This window comes from Melozone crissalis, unplaced genomic scaffold, assembly GCF_028551555.1.
Source record: "Melozone crissalis strain CALT ecotype California unplaced genomic scaffold, PUWL_Pcris_2 ptg000036l_1, whole genome shotgun sequence".
NCBI classification, from domain to species: Eukaryota; Metazoa; Chordata; class Aves; order Passeriformes; family Passerellidae; genus Melozone; species Melozone crissalis.
The window spans coordinates 19,490,014-19,504,631 of NW_026535814.1; the positions used below are offsets into that span (position 1 = coordinate 19,490,014).

At 46.0% G+C, this 14,618-nt stretch overlaps 1 protein-coding gene across 3 annotated transcripts in view; it reads left to right on the top strand.

The window, feature by feature from the left end:
- SETBP1 (SET binding protein 1) overlaps positions 1-14,618 on the top strand; it is a 269,604-nt gene that overhangs the window by 111,467 nt on the left and 143,519 nt on the right. For 2 of the 3 annotated variants that reach the window (XM_054283286.1, XM_054283288.1), the window contains one exon: positions 12,392-12,463. The exons of the other annotated variant lie outside the window; for it this stretch is intronic. In XM_054283286.1, the coding sequence (XP_054139261.1) occupies positions 12,392-12,463 (72 nt within the window). The remainder of the gene's footprint in view (positions 1-12,391; positions 12,464-14,618) is intronic. 3 annotated transcript variants of the gene reach the window in all.

Sequence of the window (14,618 nt, forward strand, 5' to 3'; positions counted from 1 at the left end):
CAAAAAATTTGTTCCCTTTAAAATAGCTTCCATAACACAGTTTCTTATTGACTGATCTCTAAATAAGAGACTCTTGCTCTTGACTCCTGTTTAGATGAATAACTTCTAAGGCTTTTCTTTTTGTGACAGCAATGAATTGGTCAATGTTTGTATTAAGCTTTTCTAAGTGCACTATTAAAGGGGAAAAACTTCAAAAATAAATAGGCCGACTGACTCAATGACAAATTGAAAAGAGGTGAAGATGTGTAGTTTTACACAGAAGAATCATCATGGAAATTGTGCAATTGCCATGCATTTGGAGAAGGGCCATGTGGAAAATGCTTCAAACAGGTACCAGATATTAGCTGCTGTTCCATAAATGAGATTGTGCTTTGGGAAAAAAGCCCCAAAAAACCCAAGAATTTCATCTCACCAATGCCTATCTTGTCCTAAGGCTTTCCTAGGATCTAAATATTCCTGATAGTGTTGGAAGTAAAACCTTCAGGCATTCTTTAAAAATCCTTTAAGTTCCTCTTGTCAGCATGGCTGGAAAGCAAGCTTGGATATTTTATCTTACCCTTAAATGAGAAAAATATACGGGCAATGAAAAATGAAAAGGAAAGGGGAAGAATCCTCCTGGACTTCTGTATTGCTTTGGGTTTTAATAATAAGACCAGGGTCAGTGTTGTTATTAAAAACTGGGTGAAGACAAATAAAATCCCAACTTTTCCCCCTGTTTACACATCAGAGGATCATAAGTGTGAATGGCTGTTTCAGGAGAGGACAGACGGCATTTTCATGGTGCTCCTCTAAATGGGTCTTAAGTTCTCTTTGTGGGTGGAAGTCCAACCCTCTGTTTTTCCAGTCTGACGGACACCAGGGCACGCTGGCAGCTCCAGGATGAGCTCCTGAAGCTGCCAGGCCCATCCCCACATCCATGGAAAGCCTGGTGATGTTTAGCTGAAGGTGAGGACGGCAGGCCCATCCCCACATCCATGGAAAGCCTGGTGAGGTTTAGCTGAAGGTGAGGACGGCAGGCCCATCCCCACATCCATGGAAAGCCTGGTGATGTTTAGCTGAAAGTGAGGATGGCAGGCCCATCCCCACATCCATGGAAAGCCTGGTGATGTTTAGCTGAAGGTGAGGACGGCAGGCCCATCCCCACATCCATGGAAAGCCTGGTGATGTTTAGCTGAAGGTGAGGATGGCAGGCCCATCCCCACATCCATGGAAAGCCTGGTGATGTTTGGCTGAAGGTGAGGCTAAGGGCCTGCAGTGGTTTCCCAGCTCTGGTGCTCTGGCTGGCTCCAGCCCTCAGTAAACCTGCACTTCTCCGAGCTGTGCAAATGAGATAGCAGTATCTGTCTCACAGGGGGTGTTAAGAAGCTTAATTCATTAGTGTTTACAAAGTGTTTCTAGATCCTCAGATGTAAGGCTCTATAAACAGGCAAAGTATTACTAATTGCCAGCTTATGCTGAACTGTAAAGTGAAAATAAAGATGGTTGGAGGAAAGAGGTGCTGAATTCTCTGGTAAACTGAATCAGTCTAGTGGTTGTAAATTAAACAGTTTAAAGTTTGATTTTGCATTACTATCATCTGATAAATCTCCCTTCATTTATATTGGTGTAATATTTGACCTCCTGTTTACTTTGGGGAAAATAGGAGTCTGCAAGTGGGGCCTCCTATGGTAAAGAATAAATCAAAGGCTTAATTCAAGTAATCACTCCTGAATATGCACCATGAGGTTGCATTTCTTTAAATGGAATGAGTCTTGCTTTACAGAATGTGGCTTCAATCGTGCTGTTCAATTTAAACCAAAATATGTCAGAAAAACAACCTTGCACCTCTTTGTGGCCAAGGAGAACACCATGGTTCCAAAGTTTAGAGCATTTCAAAGCATATGGGTGGATATTTTTTGTTTGTATGGTTTAGTTTCAAGGGGGGGTTTTGCCCTCTTCATACAGCCCTGGCAGGAAAACCAAACCATTTTATTTAGTTCTTCCCACTTTTTGAATTTCCTGCAATGCCACAGCAATATCATGCTTGGGTTCCTACTTAACTTTTTGTTGGCATTTTGGAAGGTATCAGGAATAGGAGTAAGTTGGCTAAGTTGTGCTGTTTGTACTTGTAAGTTATGTTATTTATATGCATTTTTCTGCAAAGCCTGATTTTTTAGAACCATCCCCCCTAAAATGTTCCTTCAAAAGTGATTCACTGTAATGGAAAGAAACTTACTTAGTGCTCTTTCACTCCTTAAGAAACACCACATTTTATGTTTTTCTGCCTCAAACCACACTGTTAAAAAAGTAATGGATAACCATTTCCCACTTGGCCTCCAAAGGGTGAAATCCTCATCTGGTATAAATTGGCATAGCTCTATTCAAATCAGAGCAGCTACATTAATTCATTCCAGCTGAGGCTCCAGCCCTTGAAATGCCAGCAAGGAGAGCGAGTTTTGCACAGGATGGATTTTTTGGGCAGGGTGGAAGGTTTTTCTGTGTAACTTAGCTATGTGCCTAGGCTCAGGGCTGTGGGAAACTGCCTGTTTGACATCTGCAGCATACGCAGCAAATGCTTTGGCAGTTTGAGTTAATGCCTTTTGAATTCACAGGTTGTTTACTTTCAGCTTGAATGTGGATTTGCTTTCAGCCTCAGTGGGAAATCTAACACAAGAAGTAATAGGACAAGCCATCTGTCCAAAAAAAGCTATGTGAATTCCTGATTTTGAACCAATAACGGAGATCAGGGACAAGTTCACCCTGTGTGTAACCCCTGCCAAATTATTGGCGCGCTCCTTGGATTTCCAGCCTGGGACCCGATCCCTGTGGTGCAGTGTGAGCACACATAGACTTAGGGGAGGAAACCTGCAAAATGAGCGTGGCCAGCATCCCTTTCCAATGGTGGCTCCTGCAGACAAGCATTTTTGCAGCCCTCTCTTGCTCTGCTGTGATTTACAGCCCGTTTTGGCAGATAAGCTGAGCACCTGTGAGCACTGCCCCTGCTCCTCGGGGAGCACTAAACAGCACGAGTCAATGGGAACCCCCAGCTCCTGCCAGCACTGCCTGCAAGTAAACACCAACCCATGTGTGAGTCACAGGCCAGAGAATGGTGTAATCACTGGATTGATTGGGTCACTTTTTTTTTTCTGAAAAGCTCAGGGGCACATTTCAGAGCTCTTTCAAGAGTCCAGATTTTTTTACTTTAAAGCCGAAAAAAGCCAAGTCTCTCTCCCACTGTGTAAACCAAGAAGCTGCACAAGAGCCAAGCTTTGGGGGGGGAAAAAAAGTCAGCATCCTGCAACATTCAGCAGGACACAGTGGGTAGATTTTACTAACATTTTACTAGAGCACAGCATGTGACAGGTAATGGAGCTGCTCCCATTCACAGATGGGGACATGAATGGGAATTTGGGCCTCGTGCACCTGTCTTGGTCACCACAAGAAGTGCCATCACCTTCAGTGAGAAAATAGTTAGCCTCTATGTACTGTGCTGTCTAGAAGGATGTGTCCTTGTTTTGGAAGCCTCTGTGGTTTAAAATCTTGGTCACAGCTTTTCCTCTGACTCTGTTCATTGTTTCTGTTGACCTGGATTTAAGTTTTCCTTGTTTGGACTATCTAGAAACATGAGTCTTGTTCTCCAAACCACTCGGGTGAGCTGAAGATCTTTGCTTGAGTGTTTAATAAATAATAGGGAAGGAAGAGAAAAAGACAAGAAGAAATCATTTGGAAAGAGCATCATCTGGTCTTTAACAACAAAGCCTCCACTGCACTGTGAGGTGAATCCATAGGCTTTAAACCTTCCTGAGGTGAATGGCTCAGGAGAGCAGGATATCTGCCAACAGCCTTAGAAGCACACTAGCCTGGTTTCGACCTGCCCTACACACAGAGCAGCATTAACTCAGATACTCTGGTGTAAATCCAGCCAGAGGTCAAACCCAGCCCTGTCTGTCCAGAGGACTTCATCAAAACAGTCCCATTCAGCATTCATTCCAGCAGCACCAGGCTAATTTGCCTCAGCCACACCTGGGTTTCTGAAAACTGGAGGGCATCGGATCATGTTCAGACGGTTTTCTTTCACCCTTCTCTGTCAAATCAGGGCTACTGCAGATTGAGTGGGGAAATAAGAGTCTCTTCAATGTCCTTTTTATTTTTTTTTGGTTTATTGATTCAATAGTATTTCATGGCTAATAACCACCCTTGACTAACAGGCTCATTTGAACCAGGAATGCTTGATCTCTTCTGTTATTTAATGGCAGAACAGCCAGTTTACAGATAAGTACTCTGCTTAAGATGGGAGAACTCAAGGCTGGTAGTCTTTTCTTAGGAAAACTAGCTTCTTTCTCTGCTGATTTTAAGGGATTGTCCACTGAAAGTTTTCCACAGAATCATGGAAGATTTTCTCTTTATTTCCCGTGTACGCGTGCAGTCATGAGAACAAGGATGGCTTGAAATTAAAGTAGCACAGTTCAGCCCTCTTAAATTAAAAACTTTTTTATTAGCTTTTTTTTCTTGGAACCAGAGGCAGATGAGCCAAAACACTGCATAAAATAAGAAGAAGGCAAGCTGGTTTTGTTGTATTTTTGGCACGGACAATGGCTTTCAGAGATACTGGAAGTCATGCAAGATGAGTGAGTTATTGAGAGACTTGTAGCCCTGCTCTGAAGACTGAGGGCTTTAGATAAGAGTCTGCATGTGGGGATCTTTATCCAAAACAAACCACCCAAACTTTTGTAGTCATTAATACAGATTTCCTCCTCTGCATCTCTCTGTGCTGTTGCTCACACACACAAGTTCTTCAAGGCATCCTAAAAGCTTTTCTTTGCCTGTAACAATTTAATTGCCTCTTGGCCAAGATTTTCTGCTCCGTGAAGAGAAAGAACGTGATCAAAGTGCCCTGTGCTGCCCAAAGAATTTCCTCTCCTCAGCGTCATTGCACACCCCAGGACTGTTTTCCTCCCCCTTCTCCTTTGCCACATCTCTGCATTTTGCACGATTGTTTCCTTTTTTATTTTTTTTCCCCTGCCTGGAAAAATCCAACATCTCCTCCCCCTGCCCTGGCAGCATGGGTGACAGAGGCAGAGAAATCAGCACAGTGTCAGCAAGAGTTTGGCCCCGCAGCTGGGACCTGAACTTTCAGCAGCAGAGCACAGCCCTGGGTCACTGCACTAAAGCAAGCCAGATTGATACAAAGCACTTGCTCACCCTGGAAAGGGGAAGCATCAGAAACCAGCTGATAAAAATCTTTAGGCACCCTCTGTTGTGAGCTTAGGCTGCTTTTCCTGGGAAAATGACCACGGAGTGTATATTCAGCGTCACGACCCCCAAAGTGATGCAATATTTGGGTGCTCTCTGCACTCAGGGGGTGATGCTACTCTGGGGCAGCGTGGATTTCAGAGCTGCAGAAAATGGAAATGGAGCGTGTGGACTCGACATGCTGCTCAGGGTGTGAAGTTTTCAGCTGTGAGAGACCTGAGCGATCGCGTCTGCCAAGAGTTAATGCGCTCAGAAAGAGGATGCTAAAATATTCCTTCCCACTCCGGTTTGCAACCGAGAACTTGCTAGCCTGTAATATCTTTTATTTATAGCACCTTTTGACTCAAAGGATCTGAAAGTGCCTCTCCCTGGGAGTCACTTCAATGGTACCTGCAGGCAGGGGTGTTTCTCTGCAGATGACTCCAGCTGAGGTGTCAGGGCCTTCTTTGCCATGGACACATGTAAGGAACCCCCTCTGCCTTTCCAAATGCCAGCACTTAGGAATAAGGGCTAGAGGGGAGGGCAGAAATCTGCCCTAATAAACCTCAATAACAGCAAACAGAGAAAACAGACATGTGAACCCCATGGGAGAAAGCACTGAGATAGTCACTGGCTGGCTTTGGAAGCAGACACTGGCCAGTACTGGATGATATCCTCATGCAAAGAGCTTGGGACAGTAAAACCACAGCTCAGAAGAGGGCATTTGGTGTCCCTACCTGGATAACACTCCACATCACCATCCAGCTGTGCTGTGGTGGCCTGGAGAAGCTCCAACAGGGACCCTACACAGGGTATGCATCCCAGTGGAGGTGCTCCTAAAGGCACAGACTGGGTTTAAATCCTCAAACTCACACATCTCTCAGTGAGCACAGCCATGGCAGGGCCTTCTGCTTATCTCAAGTCCACTTCAGCACCTGCCCATCAGCCCCTCCCCGTGGCTTCTGAAGCTAGAGAGGTGTCACCAGCCCCCTGCTCCCCTCCTGTGCTGTCCCTGCAGGCCAGGGAGGCAAAAGCCAGGCCCAGCTGATGGGGTTACAAATCCAGCCCATGATTTCTGCTCCATCCACAGCCAGGCAAGACGTTGCCAGGACACATTTTAGGCTCAGCTGCTCAGGACACTGCTGTTCTGTCTGTGCCACCCTGAGCATGCTGCCTGCCTCCTCTCTGCCTCTGCAGCCCACATCAAACCAGTTGTTCTGCTATTCCCTGAACGTGCTCAGCAAGAGCCAGCCTTCTTTTTGGCACTTCTGCTGGGTCTCCTGAGGGATTTGTCTCCAGGAGGGAATGTCCATCTGCTTCAGCATCCTCTGAGTCCTGATGTTTCTCCATGGACAAAGCCATCCAGGCAGTCCCATGAAAACTCCAGGGACACCAGTGGCTGTTTATGGGGCTGCCCCTACCCTGGGTCCCTAGACAGAATAAGATATTCATAGCCTCCATGATAAAATCCTCAGCACATCTCTCCTCCCTCCATGTCCTTCCCAAGCCATCCCCAGAATCAGCATTATTATATTTTTTTCCTCTAAATCTCTTTCCTCCAAGCACCAGACAAGGTGTATTTGATAGCACTTTATCTCTGCCATGCATATGTCAGTGTCTGAATCTCTGGTTTAATAGGAGTCACATCACTGGATGGAAGCTGGCTCTCCCAGGTCCTTTCCATGGAGAACATGCGTTTTGCCTCATTCTCTGCCTTCCAACAAAAATTGACTCCTCCCTCCTTTGAGGAGGGGGCTGGGGTTAGCAGATCCTGGCAGCCCACTGGCTGTGCTGTGCAATTTTAGGGCATCTCCTACTCCTCCTCCTCAGAGAAGAGAATATTCTTCTTGTGTGTACATATGAGAGGTATTTTTATGGTTTTTTTCCTGTTCTTGGTCCATTGAGTATTACATCATGTATTGCTTCCTTTGGTGCCACACGTGCTGATTTGGATTTGGGGCTGGGAATGGGAGGAATTATGGAATAGAATTCCCAGAATAATGGAATCAGAGTTGGTGGTGACTCCCATGGGTTATAGAGTCCAGCTCCAAGAATCCACCATGCACCTGAGTGTTGTCCAAATGGTCTGGCAGCATTGGTGCCTTGAGTGCCCCGGGGTGCCTGACCATCCTCTGGGGAAGAAAACCACCTCCCAATATCCATCCTACACCTTCCCTGATGTACTTCACACTGCTCCCTCAGGTCCTGTCACCAGAGGGAAGGCGGCAAGCTACAGACAAGCTGTGTCTCTATGGAAAAGCTAAGAGGGAAATAGGGCAGGGGAAAAAAAAAAAAAAAAAAAAAAAAACCCAAAAAATTTAGGAGGAAAAAAAAAGGAATAAATATTTGGGAGGAGGGAGTTTAAGAGGAGAGAAAAACAAACCAAAGCTGGTGCCAGGCTGGAACCAGCCGCTGGTTGCCAGCACAGCAGGCTGAGAAGTTGCTGGTGGACTCGCTCAGTGCCATGTTTGGCCTGCTTAAAAAATTTCAGCGTGTCTCTCCCTTGTGGTCCTGCCTCTGCTTTCCTGCTGGATAGGAGGAGGAGCAGGGACTCCCTGCCCAGCTCAGGCTTGTGCTCTGAGGGATGCAGAGCATCTCCTGCCCTGCCACACCTGTGTGTGTGAGCGAGCACACCGAGCTGGACCAAGCACCGCTCTGGGGAGATGCCAGGGCAGCATCGGCAAGCGTGGCACGATGATCCATCCCTCCTGGATGGATGGGATGGATCATCAAGCGAGGGAAGGAGCTGGGAGGGATGGGGATGGAGGAGAAGGGCAGCATGGAAGGTTGCGACGCTTAGGGGTGTAAAAAAGGGAGAGCGATGAAAAGGGGGCAGGAGGCTGCTGAGGAGATTTGTGCTGGCTGGGAAGGCGTGGGGTGCCTCGGGCAGGGCTGGGGTGCTACGCAGAGCCCGGCAGAGAAGCATCAGGGCTTTATTCCCCTCCTTTCTTTCCGCCTCCCTCCGCTGGGCGCTCGCTGGAGGAGGAGGCGAGACAAAAAGCTGAACCGGTGCCAAGAAGGAGCTGCGGCGCTCGAAAATGGCACTCTGCGCCACGCTAATACTGCGAGGCTGGGCTGCGCTGGAGAGCAGCGAAAACGTGTCGGGAATGAGAATGGCTGAGAATGGCCGGGCTCAGGAGGGTCCTCCCTCCTCCCCTGCCTCCCCTTCGCCTTTTTAATGTGACCCTTTTCTCCCCCACCACTGCCCCCAGTGATGTTTAGGAGCTCTGGGAAAGGGAGAGCATCTGGTGACTTGGAGTGTAAAGGGTCTCATCCCCTCCTTCCATCTCCCTATCAGGGAGGGATTTAAAATTTTTTTTTAATTTTTTCTTTATATGTTTCCCCTCCCCTTAAGGAGGAAAAGATGACTCTGAGGGAGTTTTCTTATTGTTTTCCTGTTTCCCTTCCCCTGCTAGTTGCTATTCTCCTCCTCCTCCTCACTGTATCTCGATGCAAGGTGACTTGTAGGACACAGGAGTCTCTGCTGCAAGGTGCAGCGTCGCCTGCGTCGGTGTTTCCCTCCGTTTCTCATTTGCTGGGAGATGAGGCAACTTCCAGGCGGCTCAGCTCAGATCCTGGTTGATGCAGCAGTGCTGTTTGGGCTGCAGAAAAAGCCCCTTTCCTGCAAAAACCTGCCTGGATAAAACAAGCAAACAAACAAACATGTAAGGCTGAAACTGCATCGTTTTGTGATGCTGGTTGATTTGCAAGAAACAGGATGGAGTTTTATGGTGATTTCTGTCTGAAAGGGAAGGTTTTTTTGCTCATCCCCTTTCTTTTCCATTCACAGGTAACAAAAAATCCAAACCACCTCTTTTTAATAGGGTTTTGATTTTTTTTCTTTTTAATTTTTTTTATTTGAATTTTTAAATTTAAAAAAAATTTCTTTTTTTAATTTTAATTTTTAAATTTTTTTTATAATTTAAAAAATGATAACTTTGTAATAGTTCAGTAGTTGAAGTTAAATCCAAAAATATTACTCCCCCCCCCCCTTCCTGCTGCACAGATGTTGCTTTTCGGATCATTCTGGAATTTATATTTAAAGTTTTACATCGTCATTACAGAAAGTAGGGACCGGAGAAAGGGAAAACCCCAGTGTCTGGTTTTGAAAACAGGTCTAGGTCCTGTTAGAACAGCAGTTTTAGCCCTCACATAGGCAGCAGGTCAAGTTCAAGGAGACCTTTCCAAAGCACAGGCAGAGCCTCATTAGCTTGCTGCATCTCAGAAGCTTGTGGATTATTGGGTTGTTAGCTTGGCCCATTTTGTAGTCTCAGGCATGGGATGATCCCTGTGACCTCTTTCTCACCTGAAAACCATGCCCTAGTACACATTCAAACCACTTCAAACCTCACCTTTGGTCTCAGACACGCAGGCCTGGTTTGGGAGCACCTACCCCTGCCCAGGAAAGGCTTTTGGAGATGCTGTGATAAATAGGGGGGAGTTCAGGCAGACTTAAAGGTGCTGTCTAGCATGCTCCCCTCAGCTCCTCACAGATCAATAGTCCTTCCTCTGTGGAGCATCAAATTCTCTGTCCCAAATTAACACTGCTGGGAGTGGCACTCATTTCTAACTCGATGCCAGCAGATTTTGTATGGAGTAGGAGGAACAGAGCAGCTGATCCCTTGCTCTTCCTCACCTCTCAGCTGTGCTCTGTACCCTCTATTTGCTGCTGTTCAACTTGGGCTTGTGCAGAGAAGGTGCTGCCATTCCTTCTTGCTCTTTGCCTTTGTTGTGACTGCAGGGTGTGCAGTGCTTGGCCCAGGAAACCTTGGTTTCTTCACCATGGAAATATCCACAAGAGGGGCGGCCAAAGAACCTGGAGCGTGTTCTGGTACCTTCTACCCAATCCTACCAGTTTTCTCTGAATAAAGGACATGCATAAAACTCATGGGTTTTCTGTAAACAAGTGTGCATGCTGTCTGGTTTTCAGTTGTCCCTTTGGATGCCACAAGTTAAGCTGGTTGAAATACCTTCCCCACCCAGGGCACATACCATGCAGCCCTTGCATGAATTTCACAGAATCACAGGATCCTTGCATGGTTTGGGTTGGAATGAACCTTAAAGCGGATGCAGTTCCACCCTTTGCCATGGACAGGGACACCTCCTGCTACACCAGGCTGCTCCAAGCCCTGTCCAGCCTTCCAGGGATCCAGGAGCAGCCACAGCTTCTCTGGAAAAAATTTTACCAGGACCTCCCCAACCTCCCAGCCAAGAATTCCTTCCCAAAATCCCATCTGTCCCTGCCCTCTGGCAGTGTGAAGCCATTCCCCCTTGTCCTGTCCCTTCATGTCCTCGTGCCAAATTCCTCTCCAGCTCTCCTGGAGCCATTTCAGGTGTGGGCAGATGCTGAGCATCTCCCTGGAATCCTCTCTCCTCCAGATCGAACAATTACAATGCTTCAGTCCTTCCTTGCAGGTGAGATGTTCCAGAATTTTCCAGATGTTCTTGCTGACACTTTTGGCTGTTCCTCTGGGCAGAAATTCCTCTTTTTAACCTGAGATCTCTGAGGATGGGAATCTCAGGGATCTGTGCAGGAGAGAGTGGTGGTTAAAGCCTATCAACACTACCTGAGGAGACCCTGGTTCTTGTCCTGACCCACCATGCACTGCACAGACCACTGCTCATGCTTTTAGATCTGGAGCCAGCTTGTGTTTACTGCTGATTTAAGCTTCTTCAGTGTTCAAATACTTCAGTTATGAAATAACAATTCCCAACAGATTTATGGAGAGGATCCCAAAGACATGGGCAAGTATTAATGTGGAGTGACAGTATCCATGTGTGCACAGCAGCAAAATGGTGTTTGTTATTCAAGGAGAACTGGGAGCAGCAAATTAAGAGATCTTCACAAACCTTGTTATTTCAGTAGGCAGACCTCTTTCATTTCTTGAAATCTTGACCATAGGGGAGCTTGTGGAATGCATCTTGTCCATCTTGGAGCAAAAACTGTTCTTTCCAAATGGTCAAGTCAGCCATCTGGGCAGCTTGGTCATAATTCCCAAGGAGGGAAGGCTTTGACAAGGCAGCTGTAGGGTTTTTGTCTTCATTTCTCCCTGCCTAAAATAAGTGTCTTTGGATATTTTCTCCAGAAGCATGATGTCTAATGTGTCTCAAGTTGCTTGCTTCAAATCCTTCATCCTTTTAGCATTTTATAATGAGAAACATTGTCTACTTGGAGTTGTTATGGGTTGACTTCTGCCTGGAAGGGTCAGTCTAAAGGACTCTTCCACTCCTCCCCACACCTTCCCCACTCCATGTATTTTTTTTTTTTTTTTTTTTTTGGACCTGTAACCTCACATTTCTGTAATCTAAATGTGCAAATGCTCTGCAGTCATGGCCCAGTGGCTGGGTTAATCTCAGACCCCTGGAGTCGCAGATGGCTGATTTGGATTTGTTGCTGATTCCAGTTATAGGGAATTGTGTCACCTATTATCTTTGCACAGACTGATGCTTAAAAGGATGCCTTTTGCAAAATCAGTGAAAAGCAAAGACAGCAAAGCAAACAGTCTGATCTGCATCACCACAGGTGAAAATGTGAAATATTTCACCTTTGTGTGAAGGGCTGGAGAGGTGGACAAAGAGGAGAGGAGGAGGGAAGGGAGGAAGGGGAAGAAGACCTCATTTTCATGCCAGAAGTACCAAAGCACAGAGCAGAGCAGGTTTGCTGTGGCCACGCTGTAGAATCACGAGCACTTACTCTGTTTTAAATGGTTTTGCAATGTGGTAATCCTTGGCTTCAGCTCCCTGCTTTAACTCTTATACCTACCAGGCAGGTTGGCTTCTTGTGACACCTCCCTGCCCTCTTCCCAAGGTTTCCAGAGGAATCCACAGCATCCCTCCCTGACTCCAGGGTTCATTGTGTGCCCCACGGCTGATGGGGAAAGCTGTGGTGGCACTGTCATGCCAAGATGCTCACAAGAGACACTTGGGAGGGGAAGTTTACACATCTGTGTGGGGTGAGGGGAAGCTTGGGGGGCCTTACAGAACACTGCTGGACCAAGGGGGGGACCCCAGCACCGGGTGCTCACAAGGCCCCAGATGGCAAGTGGTGGTGGTGATACTGAAATGTGTGGGGAAATCAAAAGGGCAGAGCAAAACTCTGGATGTTTGTGACCATTTTCTACACAGTCATACCCACAATTAAGGTTTTCTTTCTTTCTCTTTGCTTTGGGAAACACCACAGAGTCAGATGAAGAATTTGGGAAGAGAGTGTGGGTTCCCTGTGCAGAGTCCAGTGACAAAATCTGTGAACAAGGTAAGAACAAGGGGATATGGCTGTGATGGTTTTTGTTTTATCCTTTTCTCTTTCCAAACACAATTTTGCAATGTTGGACACAAGATTTAGCTATGTGTATCACAGAAACTGATAGTCCAAGCACCAAGCAAATGAGTCTAAAATGTTAATTTGGGTTTCTTTTAATGCATGCCATTATGATGGTTTGGGTTTTAGAACAGTTTGTATCATATCCAAATGATCTATGTGTGAATAATTGTTCCCAACCTCCTGACACCAGGACCTAATTAGGAAGTAAGAGCCTTAAATAGGCCATTTGTTTACTGAGCTTCCATATGTCTCCTTGCACAATTTATTTGCTCCACTCCATTGAGGTATAATGAAAATGAAACTCTTAGAACTGCTTTTGACTCTGAGGCTCTTCTCTTCATCTCCTGTGCAGCCACAGCCCCTATTAAGATAATATCTGTTTCCCTGTTTTCCAAAAGAAAAAGATGTGGTACTTTCAGTCCAGATTGCCCAAGCTTCTCTGTTTCCAAGGTTTCAATAGAAATGGAGTGAAAAAATGCCAAAAAAAAAAAATGCAGACTAAGAAAAATGGAATGCCATCAAAGAAAGCAGAAAGGTCAGGACAGGGTGATCTTGAGGGAATACTCCCTATCCTATCTGCCTCACAACCCTACTGAAAGCTGATGCTGTTGTATTTCAGTTAACCTGTAGATGCAAAGGAAGGATGTAAATGGACAGAAGCAATCTGAAGAGATTTTTATTGGTTTTGTTTGGCTTTCTTCTTGCTAGGATGTGAGGAAGGGGGAAAGGTTTGTGCAAGGTGGCTTGGATTTTTTTCTTAGTTTTGAATATTTTGCTCAGTCTGAACCAACAGCCTCCTTGGGACTCCTTGTTCATGTTTAAATACATTATATGTTCTTCAAGTGTACTTTCAGAATATATTCTTTATTTCCAAATACCTGTTGCGTGCATGACTTCATCTTACACTTCACGTGTCCCACTTGATTCTTTTGCTCCCATCATTCTGAAGTCAGAAAAACTTAAAAGTATGATTAAGTGTCATTTTCTATCAGGATAAATTTTAATAAATTCTTAAGGCTTGGGTTGGTTTTTTTTTTTTTCACCCCCAAATCTGGATCTTGTTTAGTTTCCCAGAGAAAGACAACTGTACTTGCAACGATTTTGTTTATGATAATTCCCTCACATGTTCCCTTCCAGGAATTGTCACTGCCTTCCAGAAGGGAGGTTAGTGCCAGTGCCCTTGCAGTGATAATTATAATCAGACCTGTCAGCCTTCACACAGTCTACACTTATCACTTGCATTTAGAAGGATTTCTCCTGAAGCCTATTAGCAGTTCTGCTTCTTAGGGAAAAACAGTCATGATTTTTCCCCCTAATCTTTGATGGCTCTCAGCTTTGAAAGCATGGAGAGGAGCAAAACGACTGCCAGGTGCACTTAAAGAAGCTGTCTGCTGGTCCTGGTCTAGAGCTCTGGAAATCCAGAGAGTGGGCAGATAATCTGGGAAATGCTGAGGGCTTTAATTTGTTTGTGACAACACTCCAGGTGTCCTGGAAACACAAAGCAGTTTCCCAATGGTGCAGCTCACAGGGGGTGCCTGTGCAGACCTGCTGGGCACGGGCTTCAGGTGGCAGGTGGCTCTTGGCAGTGGTGCCCTGTGTCCCTGCAGCTCTGGGCAGTGATTCCTGCCTGTGCTGAGAGAATTGGAAGCAGGATGGCCAGAGAACTGGAAGCAGGATTGACAGAGAATGGGAAGCAGGGTGGCCACAGAAGTGGCTGCAGTTGCTGCTGGAGGCAGTGACTGGCATCACATGGACCAGGTGCCTCCAGTGCAACGGGGACCAGCTGGGCCAAGTCATGGTGTTGAGTTGGATGTGGTTCAGTATTTTATCCATCCCAGCCTCCCTGGTGTTATTCCCTGGGAAACCTGTTGACCCATTTATTAGATTTCCCCCTATTTTCACTCCATTATTGCTGTTGATGTGCTGCTAACCCCCCCTTTCTTACCTTTCTGGTTTTTACTAGTATGAAGACAAAAAGGTGCAAGTTTTACCATTCCATTAAACTAAATGAGTTATGTGTCTTTAAGTCCTTCCTCTGTTATTACCATGCTTTTTGTAATTTACTCAGAGATTTAGGCTCCCTTGA